The 11,396-nt window shown below is 42.1% G+C and overlaps 1 protein-coding gene across 1 annotated transcript in view; it reads left to right on the forward strand.

The window, feature by feature from the left end:
* LOC147725921 (vomeronasal type-2 receptor 26-like) overlaps positions 1–11,110 on the forward strand; it is a 65,162-nt gene extending 54,052 nt beyond the window's left edge. Inside the window, exons 3-4 of the mRNA XM_086963388.1 lie at positions 4,711–4,834; positions 10,233–11,110. Coding sequence (XP_086819514.1) covers positions 4,711–4,834; positions 10,233–11,110 — 1,002 coding nt within the window. The remainder of the gene's footprint in view (positions 1–4,710; positions 4,835–10,232) is intronic.
* Positions 11,111–11,396: the final 286 nt, after the last annotated feature.

The following is an 11,396-nucleotide window of genomic DNA, read 5'->3' on the forward strand; positions in this document are numbered from 1 at the left end:
TATATGCCCAAACGTTTACCCGCATATAAAGTTGTAATGAGGGATGTTTTCTATAACCCCCATATCTCAAAAGTTCATCTGCCATAAACAGGGCGGCGGCAGTTCTGTCACCGTTCACTTGTGCCAGGTCTTTCAATAGTAGTGTAAGAGACTGGAGTCTCTGTAATGGACAATCAACAGATTGCGCATGCCAGAGAAGGTGCCCAGTGAATTGAGAAATCCCCCCCAGAATCAAGCTGATGGTCAGCGTGTGTGCCCCTAGTGCTATCCTCCATCTCGTTTTTCCTCCTTACTACTCCAAGGGTGGTGCTCTTCCTTGGTCAGTGCTCGCCTGCTCCAGCCATGTAGAAGTGTGAGGAGTCAGAGAGCCCAGCTGTATATGAAGGGAATCCCGTCTAATGGATCCGCTTCCGGGTACCTTGACATCAGTGCACGATCACGTGCCTCAGTTCTCCCAATTCCCGGTTTTGTACCTAGAATGGGCGGAAGCCCGTTGCTCTGGGTCCCAACAAACCCATTGACGTCAGACGCACAGTTACATGGCTCTGCTCTACCAAGCCCCGGCTATTTCCTCGAATGTATGGCGGCCTGTTGCTATGGATGCTTGGAGAAGTGTGGCTCACTGGTTAGAAACAGCAGACCCTGATGCAGAGGTCTGACCCGGGACCAGGGTTAAAATCCCAACCCGGCAGGGTCTTGGGCTCAATGTCCATGGACTCGATAATTCTCACCTTGGTTCCTACTCTAATCATGGGTCCCACTCTGCAACTCTGGGCAATAGCTTGCTAAATCTCCACAACGGCCCCGAAAGCGCTGGTATGCCTGTCTTCACCACGGGGGTGCCCAGTAGGGAGCATCTCACAGGGAAATCCAGGAAGGGTTCCACAGCAGTATACAGCGCCAGGATGCCTGAAAGGTCATAGTGCGCTTTACAAGTATACATACATTTACATTTACATACCAACAAACTACTTGTCAATGGTTCAGGCATTTTTAAGAAAAGGAGTGGTCTGCTACCCTGGTTAGCAAAAAGTTGAATTTGCCCTGAAGACACACACCCCAAGGGTGCCAGATCAGGTTTTTTATTGTGCCCCTTGAATGTATCTATGGGGGCAGGAGTGCATACATGGTCATGCTCAATAGGCGGTATGATTAACACCTTGGCTGCTAAGGCTTTTCCCGTCCTGTGCTGAAAATTGTTAAATCCCATTATTCATGACGAGTTGACCTTGTCATGAGCACAGCTCAACTGTGCATCATGACGAGTTCAACTTGTCATTAGCATGCAAGTGGTTAAGGTGATCTAAGCAAGGGTTCTGGGTGCAGACTACGCTACCCCACTATGCAATGTGGGTAGTAGGGTACAGGTGCTCTGCGCTGAGGGTCTACGCAGTGGTGGATATGCGCACATTTAGTCTTCGAAAGTCTGGTTATCGCCCACAAGCCCCTAGCCTAATCCCTGTAATTTAGACATACCAGGATGGAATGTTTGGGGAGAGGGGTATGTGATTACCATTTTTCACTGAATCAAATGCCAGTACATAGGGTTTTATCTATTAAGAGAATGCCACAGTATTTCATCATTTAAGCCAATTGTCTGACTCCTCAATCGGTACACCCAGTACTGCTCCCTCAAGAGTAGTGCCCTTGGTTTGTCCCCTATAAAGGGTGGCAGAGTGGGTTTTTCAATAACCGTCCAGGTCATATCATCTGGAGTATGTTGTCTTCCCAGGTAGTGGGTTGTGAGTTTGGTATTTGATCTCCTGCATCTTATCCTACTTCGATGTTCCATGATACGTGTCTTCACCTTCCTGGTGGTCATGAACAAATACTCCATGTCACATGGACAAGTGATCAAATAGATCACGTTTTCTGTGTTACAATTGGTCTGTGATCTTTGCTCCTAAGGATAGGTCAATCCTATGTCGATGGTCTTGGTGTTAGTTAATTGACAATCGTTACAAGATCCGTAGCGGGAGTGTCCTTGTACCCGTGGGAGAGGATCCTGTGCTTCAGTTCTTCTTTATGGTAGTCCTCCTGGTCTTGTGTGTACTAGTAGGTCCTTCAAGTTGGTGCTCCTTATGAAAGAGAACAGGGGTCTTTCAATGTTCAATCCCTGGGAGTTCAGTATACTTCAATGTTTCAGTATCACCTGTTTGATTTGGTGAGAGGCTGTATTTAAGGTGGTGACACACACTGGTTTGTCTGTGACAGGTTTCAATCTTTTTTCTAATAGGTTATCTCTGTTGGCATTCTTTGCTCTTTTGCAGGCTATCATAATGGTGTGTTCTGGATAGCCTCGATGAGATAGTTTACTGGAGAGGAGGCTGGCTTCCTCTTTAAAGATTGTTCTCTCCGTGCAATTGTGGCGCAGTTGAAAGAATTGGCCTACAGTTAGCTTCTCTCCCAAGGATTTGGGGTGGAAACTGTCAAAGGCTATCAGGGCGTTCTTGTCAGTAGGTTTGTGATAGACACAGGTGTGGAGTATTGCCTCCTTTGGTTTGATAAAATGGTCCAGAAATGGGAGTCCTGTTCTGGTCATGATGGATGTGAAATGGAGCAAAGGATTCCTTTGGTTGAGCCAGTCTAAAAATGTTCCCACTGACTCTGCATCCCCCTCCAGATCACCAAGACGCCGTCTATGTAGAACCTCTACAATTTTATATTTCCCAACCAGAACTTGTGTTCCTGCCTAGAAGAGTTCTGGCAGTTTGGGCTGGATGGCTCCCAAGGGAGTTATACTTGTCTGATTTGGATATGTTGGATCTCTGTCTAGAGTAGTATCCGGCTGAAAAAATATGAACTGAAATAGGGCCCCCAGTGATCGCTAGTGACTGATAATATTTAGACATTAAAGTTAATATACATATTTCTTCCAAAGGCTTATTTTGTGTTACCTTTGTCACCCCAAAATAATTGGCAAAATATATGCCCAAAGGGTTGGATAAAGAATAATTTAGGGGTTAACTTGACCTTCTGGATAAGACTGTGACGCTGACTTCCTTTCAAGCTCTCTCGCAGCACATTGAATGCAGCAGCAATATTTGTTACACTGTTTAAATAGTCACAATTATGTACACCGGCTCACATTGTAAAGCAATATTCCAAAACTTGCATAATATGTGTGATTAAAAAAAACGTTTTAAATCTCTTTTCATTTCTGACCTGAAGGTGATAACTAGTTAATGAATGCTTATAATTATTATTTCAACCTTATAAAGCATTTGAGAAATGCTTGTCTTTTATCTGAATTGCAATGTTTCCCATCTACTTTCTCGTGTATTTTGTCCGGTTTGCATCTGATGATTGATCCCTGTATCACAAGTACCACTCATGGAGATAAGCTGTGCATTCATCCTGTGCTAAGTAATGGGAAGACATGGGTACATCACCCCAATGGAGGCTTGAGAGTTCCTGTAGTCTGTCATATCATGAATAAAGAGCTTGTCGAGTTCTGTCATAGGACACCTGATTTTCAGTGAAATAAAGGAATTGCCATAGATGAACTGAGGGTGCAGCTGGTGCATTCATTCAGATTGCAATCCTCTTGGTACAGGCCAGGGTTCCAGCACTGCTGTGTCTCTTCTTCTTGCAATTTCAGGAAAGGATTTAAGTTGCTAGGAAGCTCTCCCAAATGTATTCAATGGCATTGGGTGCCAAGCAGGTGGGCACCTCTGTCCATAGGGGTGCAGGGTACCACCCAGAACTAGGACAACATCCTCCAAAGTGTGGCATTCTCTTGTGCCACAATGCACAGTACTTTAAAATCCAAATTGGAGAAATTCTCTTCTTGGGGTTAGGATATGGGTCAGCCAGGCTACTAGGGTGGCTTTATTCCCTAAAACACCCCTTCCAGACTCTCTGCTTATCTAATTACTGGGGCTCCCAGTTTGCTGCAGGGGTAGGTAGTGGGGGTGAGCCTGTGTATTGTCTCAACTGATTGAAGATCAGTTTGGCTATTCTACTCCCTGCCTGCTCCTTGCTCTGCTCCTGCAGATCACCTCCCACCAGATGACCTTTGTCTCTGTGCATGCCACTTCACACCTCATCAGAGCAGTTTGATAGAGTCTGTCAAAGGCTAGAGAATCAGGAGAGGCTGCTTGAAGGGTGAGATTTCGCTCAACAGAAAAGTTTCATAACTGTTTTATGTATTAGACACACTAAATCTAACATTGGCAAGCTGTTCATTACTAATCTTTCAAATCTCTGAAATATAATTTTAGGTCACTCCTGCAATAGTGACAGTTTAATAAAGTATTCCTATGTTGGAGCTAAAATGCAACAATGGGGAAAAATTCAATTGGTAAGTTTTCCCTCACCTAGGCATATAAAACACCTTTTAAAATGGCCCTGCTTAGGGGTGACATATGTGTAAAAATACGATATTTTAATACTTTGGACGTATCTCAAAATAAATGCAATGTTGATTTTGCATATAATTTCAATATAAAAGCTGCTTGCAAAGGAAGCAACACAGCAGTGCACACTTAAGTGCCATATAATAGGGACTCATGGGTAGGTGCCACTTGTTATTACAACTAATCAACTTATACTTTTTAACAGAGTAAAGGCACAGGGCATGGCTAGCAGGGCCTAGGGCACAATCAGAGTCAGTAAACACCACTATCTTGTAAAAAATGGAGTAAAACAATTGTAGGACACCGCAAACAGTCCTGGTTTCTCACACCATATAATCCCTTTTCTTCACAGACCCCCTCCTCTGTCTGTAGTAAGAGCTGCTCACCTGGGTACAGGAAGGCTCCCATAGAAGGAAAATCTGCCTGCTGCTTTGTCTGTGTGCCATGTGCAGAGGGAGAGTTTTCAAACTCCTCTGGTGAGTGAAGACTTTATAACTAATAGCGTTTTTAAGGCATTAACAAGAACAAGTGCATTAAATACAGGAGGGAATGTTTCAAAAGGTGTGCCTCCTCAACAAATATTCATGTTATTAACCCAGCTGATTGTGTGTTTTTGTGAACCTTCTGTGCTAGAGAATAATGAATGATGCTTCTGGAAGTGCTTTGTTCACAGCATAATATTATAGCTTGTTCTGTCCTACATTGACAACAGAGGGACTCCTGGCTTTATTGGACACAAAAACAGAGATGAGTCTTCGCAATGTATCCTGCTCAGAGACTGGAGTGCATATTTATGAGAAAATCACACAGCTCAGCAAGTCAAGTTCTGCACTGCGTAACTGGGAAAGGGCAGGAATGCACCACATTTAAAAGATGATGGTGCATCCCTGCCTTTTTCTTGCACTTGTGTTATTTTTGCCACCTAGTACAAATGCAGGTACTCCTAAACCATTGTGCAAGGGTGCCTGTGTTGTCTGCAAGATCATTTGAAGCCTGATACCCACGCAAAGGACAGTGTCAAAAAGCAAGAGTGTTGCATTGGAATACCCACAGCAACACACATGAAACCCCCTTCCACAATGAGAAATGCATTTCCTTACACCATATAATGAGGGCCATGAAAAGCCAGGCAGGGGGGCTTTGCATGGCCTTGTAAATAGGGACCGGCACACTGCACCTCCGCATCACCAAAAATTGACACACTGGCTGCATAAAAGTACTGCAGTGTTTAGCCTATTTAAAAATATATTTGTGGCACTTATGCAGGCAATGCACCTCTCCACCAGTCTGCTAACATATGTTTAGAGACACAAGAGTCATCTCCTCACTCAGCTCTCCTGCGGAGAGGTCCTACTCTGGGGAAAAAGGGGTTCACTTGTAGTGTAGTTCCTATATTCCCAATAGGCTCTTCACATTGGAATAATATATCCTATAGATTAGACGTAGGACTGAGGTCGACTAGGTCTCTATCGAATATATTAAACTTAATTGTGAGTGCCAGCTAGCTCAGAGGTCACTAGAAACTTTCTCAAATAAACAAGAAGGGATTAGTTTCTGACAACCGCATGAACATGACAACTTTGTTTCCCAAGAGTGAGAAGTATATCTCTAGAGTCGTGGAAACAATAGATATGTATTTCGCTCAGTAAATAATGCATGCTACTTTCTACAGGTTTGTAAAGAAATAGAGAGACAGGCGTTTTCAATAAAAGATTTATTGATCAGTCTTCTTTCTCACACAAGAGAAGTGAACTGCTACAATCATTAAGCAGGCTGCAAAGTATAATGCGTACAATAGGAAGAGTATTATAGCATAATACTGTAAAAGCATGGTATGGTTTCTAAGCCATATAAAATAACATACATAAATAACAAAGCTAAAAATACTCAACTGGTGCTTCTAAAATACGCCTACCCCAATGTACCTAACCTAAGTCTAGTACGCGGGAAGAAGTAAGTATGGTGTAGCATAGGTTTAGTATTCTATTGCCAAGAATCTATCCAAGATACCTCTTAGGGTCTAATCAGCTCCGTACCTTGGTTTTAGAATGAAGGAGGTCTGGTATCTCTCTGTCTCAGGACTCGATTTCCCAACACCCCGCAAGGGGAGCTTGGAAACACTGGAGCTGGATTTAGGACAGCTTCTCACTCAGTGCGTCAGCTGGAGGGTCGGCTTCCCTCAGCACTTGCTGTAGCGAGTTGCGTAGGGCAAGTAGATAGTCGAACTGCTCCAAACCACCGTGTGTTTGCCAGAGCAAGTGAAAGTATATTTATACTTTGAAGGAGCCTGGTATAACGTAAAGTCGGGCATAATAACGTCATCAAAGAATGGCAATTCTTTGAAAACTCCATGAGTTCTTGGACAAATCAATATTCAAGCAAGGCCTATATTAGGGCAATGTGATTTGTTCCTATATAAGAGCATGAATCAGGAAAATTCAACTAGTGTCCTAAAATGCTATACAACACACTGGTTGGTGGTTGACACCTTGTTTGCTCATGACGGGGAGGAGAATGGTAGTACATTAATTTGGGGGAAGGGTTTTCATATGTACCTTGCATGCTGAACTCAAAGTATCTACTGATCCTCTCAGATAACATCAGCAACAGGTAGTAAAATAAAATAGGATAATCAACCAAGATCAACTATGAAACATATGGAAACCTGGTCTTAACATGGCGAAGTGAAGAGACATGTTTATTTTGCCTCGTTTTTGCAAATTTTGTGTGCTGCACTGTACAGCACACATATAAACATAGTGGATTTGACATATAGAAGGCTCAAACCAGTTCAAACAATACCCAATAAACTCTTGTGACAGATCTAAACACGCCTTTTAGATATTAATCGGTCATGCCTAACTAGGCCTTGTTCATTTAGAATCATTCTGGTGAAGTAGTAAAACCCTGTGGGAGTGCTGTCAATTATAATTCAATTTAAAGAAAAACAAGTTTTGCCAAAACTACCTATCTATATCTGGTTAAACCCAAAAGGGTGCTGATGTGTCATTGATTTTTGACTCTAGTGGGTAATTAACAACATTTCATTAAAGAAGTGACAGGAGTAGAAAGAAGCAAATTGACATTCTTAGTCAAGAAATATTCATGATCAGCATAATAAATATTCATGACCTTTACTTCTTTTTTTCAGAGAAACATTATTGAGATAATTTACATGTCGGATAATAATCTTTGTCATGTTGTGTCCTGTTTGTCAAGATGATAAGGGCTCCAAGCTTTTACCCACCCCCATTTGCTGTGTGGCTGACACTGGTTGCCTGTTGAAATTACTAAAAGGAATCACAATTATGGCTGTAGACCTTTTCTCAGAAGCTCCCTTCGGACAGGCACGTGCCAAAAGAAGTGGGCACATCAGGGTGTGCTTGTATGTGAGCAAGAGCGTGTGTGTCATAGGGAGAGAAAAAGAGTGTGTGGGTGTGTGTTTTGTGATGTGTGTGTATCACCAGCAGGGGACTAGGTGGCACGGTGAACATTAAGGTGAAAAGTAAACATTTGGCAGCTGAAGCCTTCACACACTGATGAAGTGTGCATTGGCAGGCAGTTTGTGGATCTGGTCTCCTCTTTTAGATATCTTTTGAACTCTGACACCATATTTGTGCTCCTGTGCTTGCAACCTAAGATATATATTACCAGATACAGGTACAGGTCTTTATCTGTCATCAGATTCTATCTTATGGATGATGAACTAATAACAAAAACATGGATTTTGACTGTGTGAAAAATGAATATGGCTGAGGGCAAAAGATAGTTTCCACAAACTAACAGAGTGTATAAATTATTGCAACTAAAGGGGCCTCATCCAGGGCTTTAAAAATTCTACTCCATTATGCTAGTCTTAGATTCACAGGAGTAATTTTCAGAATGTACTGATGCTGAACAGACACCATTGGGCCGTATTACACAAAATGCCCTTAAAGGCACAACAGGAAAGTGTTCCCGCTTTGTGCATCACCAGAGCACTTCCTTATTATAGAATGGGCTGCAGATACTTTTTGCCCCTTCTGTAATACTGATAGCACTGTTGCACATATAACACCAGCGGTGTTTCAAGAGGGCATTCCTTCATTTGCAAGGGAGCTTGGCCCCATCTAAATTATGAAATCGCTTTGCCTCAATGCCCGCCATATTATTAATGCAGGTTCAGAGGCAAATTTGCCTTTAAGAGGCACACTGATAGCATCCCTTTGGAGAGGAGAAAGCGTGAGCCATGGACACCCCAGACATCCCCTTGCATATGCTTGCAGTTAATCTGTGTATTCACCTGCACTGCAAGGGGATCTCTCTCCCCTCTGGAAAATGCAGGCCGGTGCCGCCTACCCAGTGAAACACTGAGTGGTTTTAAACAACCATCCCATTTATCTCTTGAAGGTACTGGCCCCAGGGCAACTGGAGGTTGCAGCTGCATTGGGGGCAGCACATTCGACATAATAAGGTACACTTTCCCTTGTTTGCACAAGGGGCCCCTGTTTGAAAGTGCTCTATGGCAAAAACAAAAAAAGTATGCCCTTTCAGTAAAAGGGCCCCAGGTGGAAAAGCTATATGAGTAAATAAGTTAAGATTGTGAATGTTACTATTAAAGTTTTTACTTTGAATATTTGACATTTGCATTCTATTTTTTCAAGGGAATATACGCTTTGTGTGAAAGCAGTCCTTTCCACTCATTACCTTGAAGAATGGGGAGGACCCTCTCCATTTCTACTCGGAATTGGCAATTATTCTAGAATTTGGAAGTATTATCTTACATGCATTCCATGGTAATAAATATCCTGAAAAAATATTATCAAACACCCACATCATTTTGCAGACCTACACCCATGCAGGTTGTGATTTGGCTGCCTTGTTTATGACTGTATGCATAGCACATATAAATCTACCCTGTCAATTTTGTATTTACACATAGCAAATGTAGATCCTATAATTGTACTTATAAATCACAAACAGCATTTTGAACAACTAAGTAAGCAAAATCCTTTTGTGAACCTGACCCTAAATAATAGATGTTTTTGTACAGGTTTTATACAAACTCATATTGAATCTTGTGTCGGAGGTTGTGCAGCTTTTGCTTAATGCATCTCATTTTTCCATGCAGCCTCAGTCACACATTTAATTTGCATTTATTCTATTAACACTTAAAAAGTTATGTTTATCTTATGTGTATATCATATGGTCACTCAGGGAATTTTCGTCTACTGGGAGTTCATGAAGATATTGCAATTCTTTACCATTATGCATCACTTTATCCTTTAATAACAAGCCAATATTGTAGAGCAGGCAGCAGATAAAGTTATGATAACATTTCTATCTCACGCTCTAATATGTATATTAAAGACACATACATATCATTTTAGAACATACATTTTTTTGCAGGAGTCGTGCAACCAGCGTGCCCCAGCATGTATATGATGTCACGCGGGAGCCGCCACAGCACAAGCGTTGCATACGTAATGCGAATGTGTCGCAAATGGGCGGGAGCAGGAGTCACAAACTGGTTGCATACCAATCTCGCACATCACGTAATATTAAATGTATATGATGTAACTGAAAAACATGCAGCCGTTGCAACCCGAAGTGAATCCTTCACAACTTAATGCATCTCACTTTTCCATGCAGCCTCAGTCACACATTTAATTTGCATTTATTCTATTAACACTTAAAAAGTTATGTTTATCTTATGTGAATATCATATGGTCACTCAGGGAATTTTCGTCTACTGGGAGTTCATGAAGATATTGCAATTCTTTACCTTTATACATCACTTTATCCTTTAATAACAAGCCAATATTGTAGAGCAGGCAGCAGATAATGTTATGATACAATTTATATTACAAATGAGACATATGTTTTTGCTTTTAGACATGGAAAACTGCCTGAAATGCTCAGATGACCAATGGCCCAAAAAGAGGAAGGACGGCTGCATGCAGAAGGATGTGGTTTATCTTTCATACACTGATGGCCTTGGTGTGAGTTTAGTCTCCATATCTATTGCGTGCTCCATAGTCACAGCAGGAGTGTTGGGAATCTTTCTCAGATACAGGGACACACCAATAGTCAAAGCTAATAACCGAGATCTCAGCTACTCCCTTCTTGTCTCTCTAATGTTGGCATTTCTCTGTACCCTCCTATTCATCGGACGCCCTACCTCATCGACCTGTCTGATTCAACAAGGCGCATTTGGAATTATTTTTACTGTTGCTGTATCTTGTGTATTAGCAAAAACCATCACCGTTGTCATTGCTTTTAATGCCACAAAGCCAGGGAGCAGCTTAAGCAGATGGCTGGGACCACGGGTATCTGCCTCTATGGTCCTTTTTTGCACAATGGTTCAACTAGTAATTTGTGCCACTTGGCTGCTTACCTTACCACCTCATCCAGATAGTGACACACAGTCTGAAGCTGGAAAGATGATCCTGTTGTGTGCCCAGGGTTCTACCACTGCCTTCTACAGTGTGATTGGCTACATGGGCCTGTTGGCCTTTATGAGCTTTATAGTGGCCTTCCTAGCCCGGGACCTGCCTGATAGATTCAACGAAGCCAAGCTCATCACATTCAGCATGCTGGTGTTCTGCAGCGTCTGGGTATCCTTCCTTCCAGCCTACCTTAGTACTAAGGGCAGAAACATGGTGGCTGTGGAGGTCTTTGCTATTTTGGCTTCCAGCACTGGACTGCTTAGCTGTATATTCTTTCCCAAGTGTTACATTGTTCTGCTTAGGCCCAATTTAAATACAAGATAAACTCTTGTAGATAAGAACAATTTATAGTTAGACTTTTTAAAACCGCAGGTTATGTTTTTTGTATGAAACAGCATATTTGATTTTTATCACACACTTCTCATCTTTTCAATTGTGTGTTGACAGTTCTTTAAAAGACTAGGTATAACAATGTATGAGTTTATATGCAGAATTGATTGTAATCTCTGTTTTCTGAAATATTTCATCCAATTTGACCTGGCTGACCATCTGAGGATTTTAGTGGTTGTGTGGGATTCTGAGAGCTCAACTTGACATGTTTTACAGCCAT

This window comes from Lissotriton vulgaris, chromosome 3_1, assembly GCF_964263255.1.
Source record: "Lissotriton vulgaris chromosome 3_1, aLisVul1.2, whole genome shotgun sequence".
Classification (NCBI taxonomy): Eukaryota; Metazoa; Chordata; class Amphibia; order Caudata; family Salamandridae; genus Lissotriton; species Lissotriton vulgaris.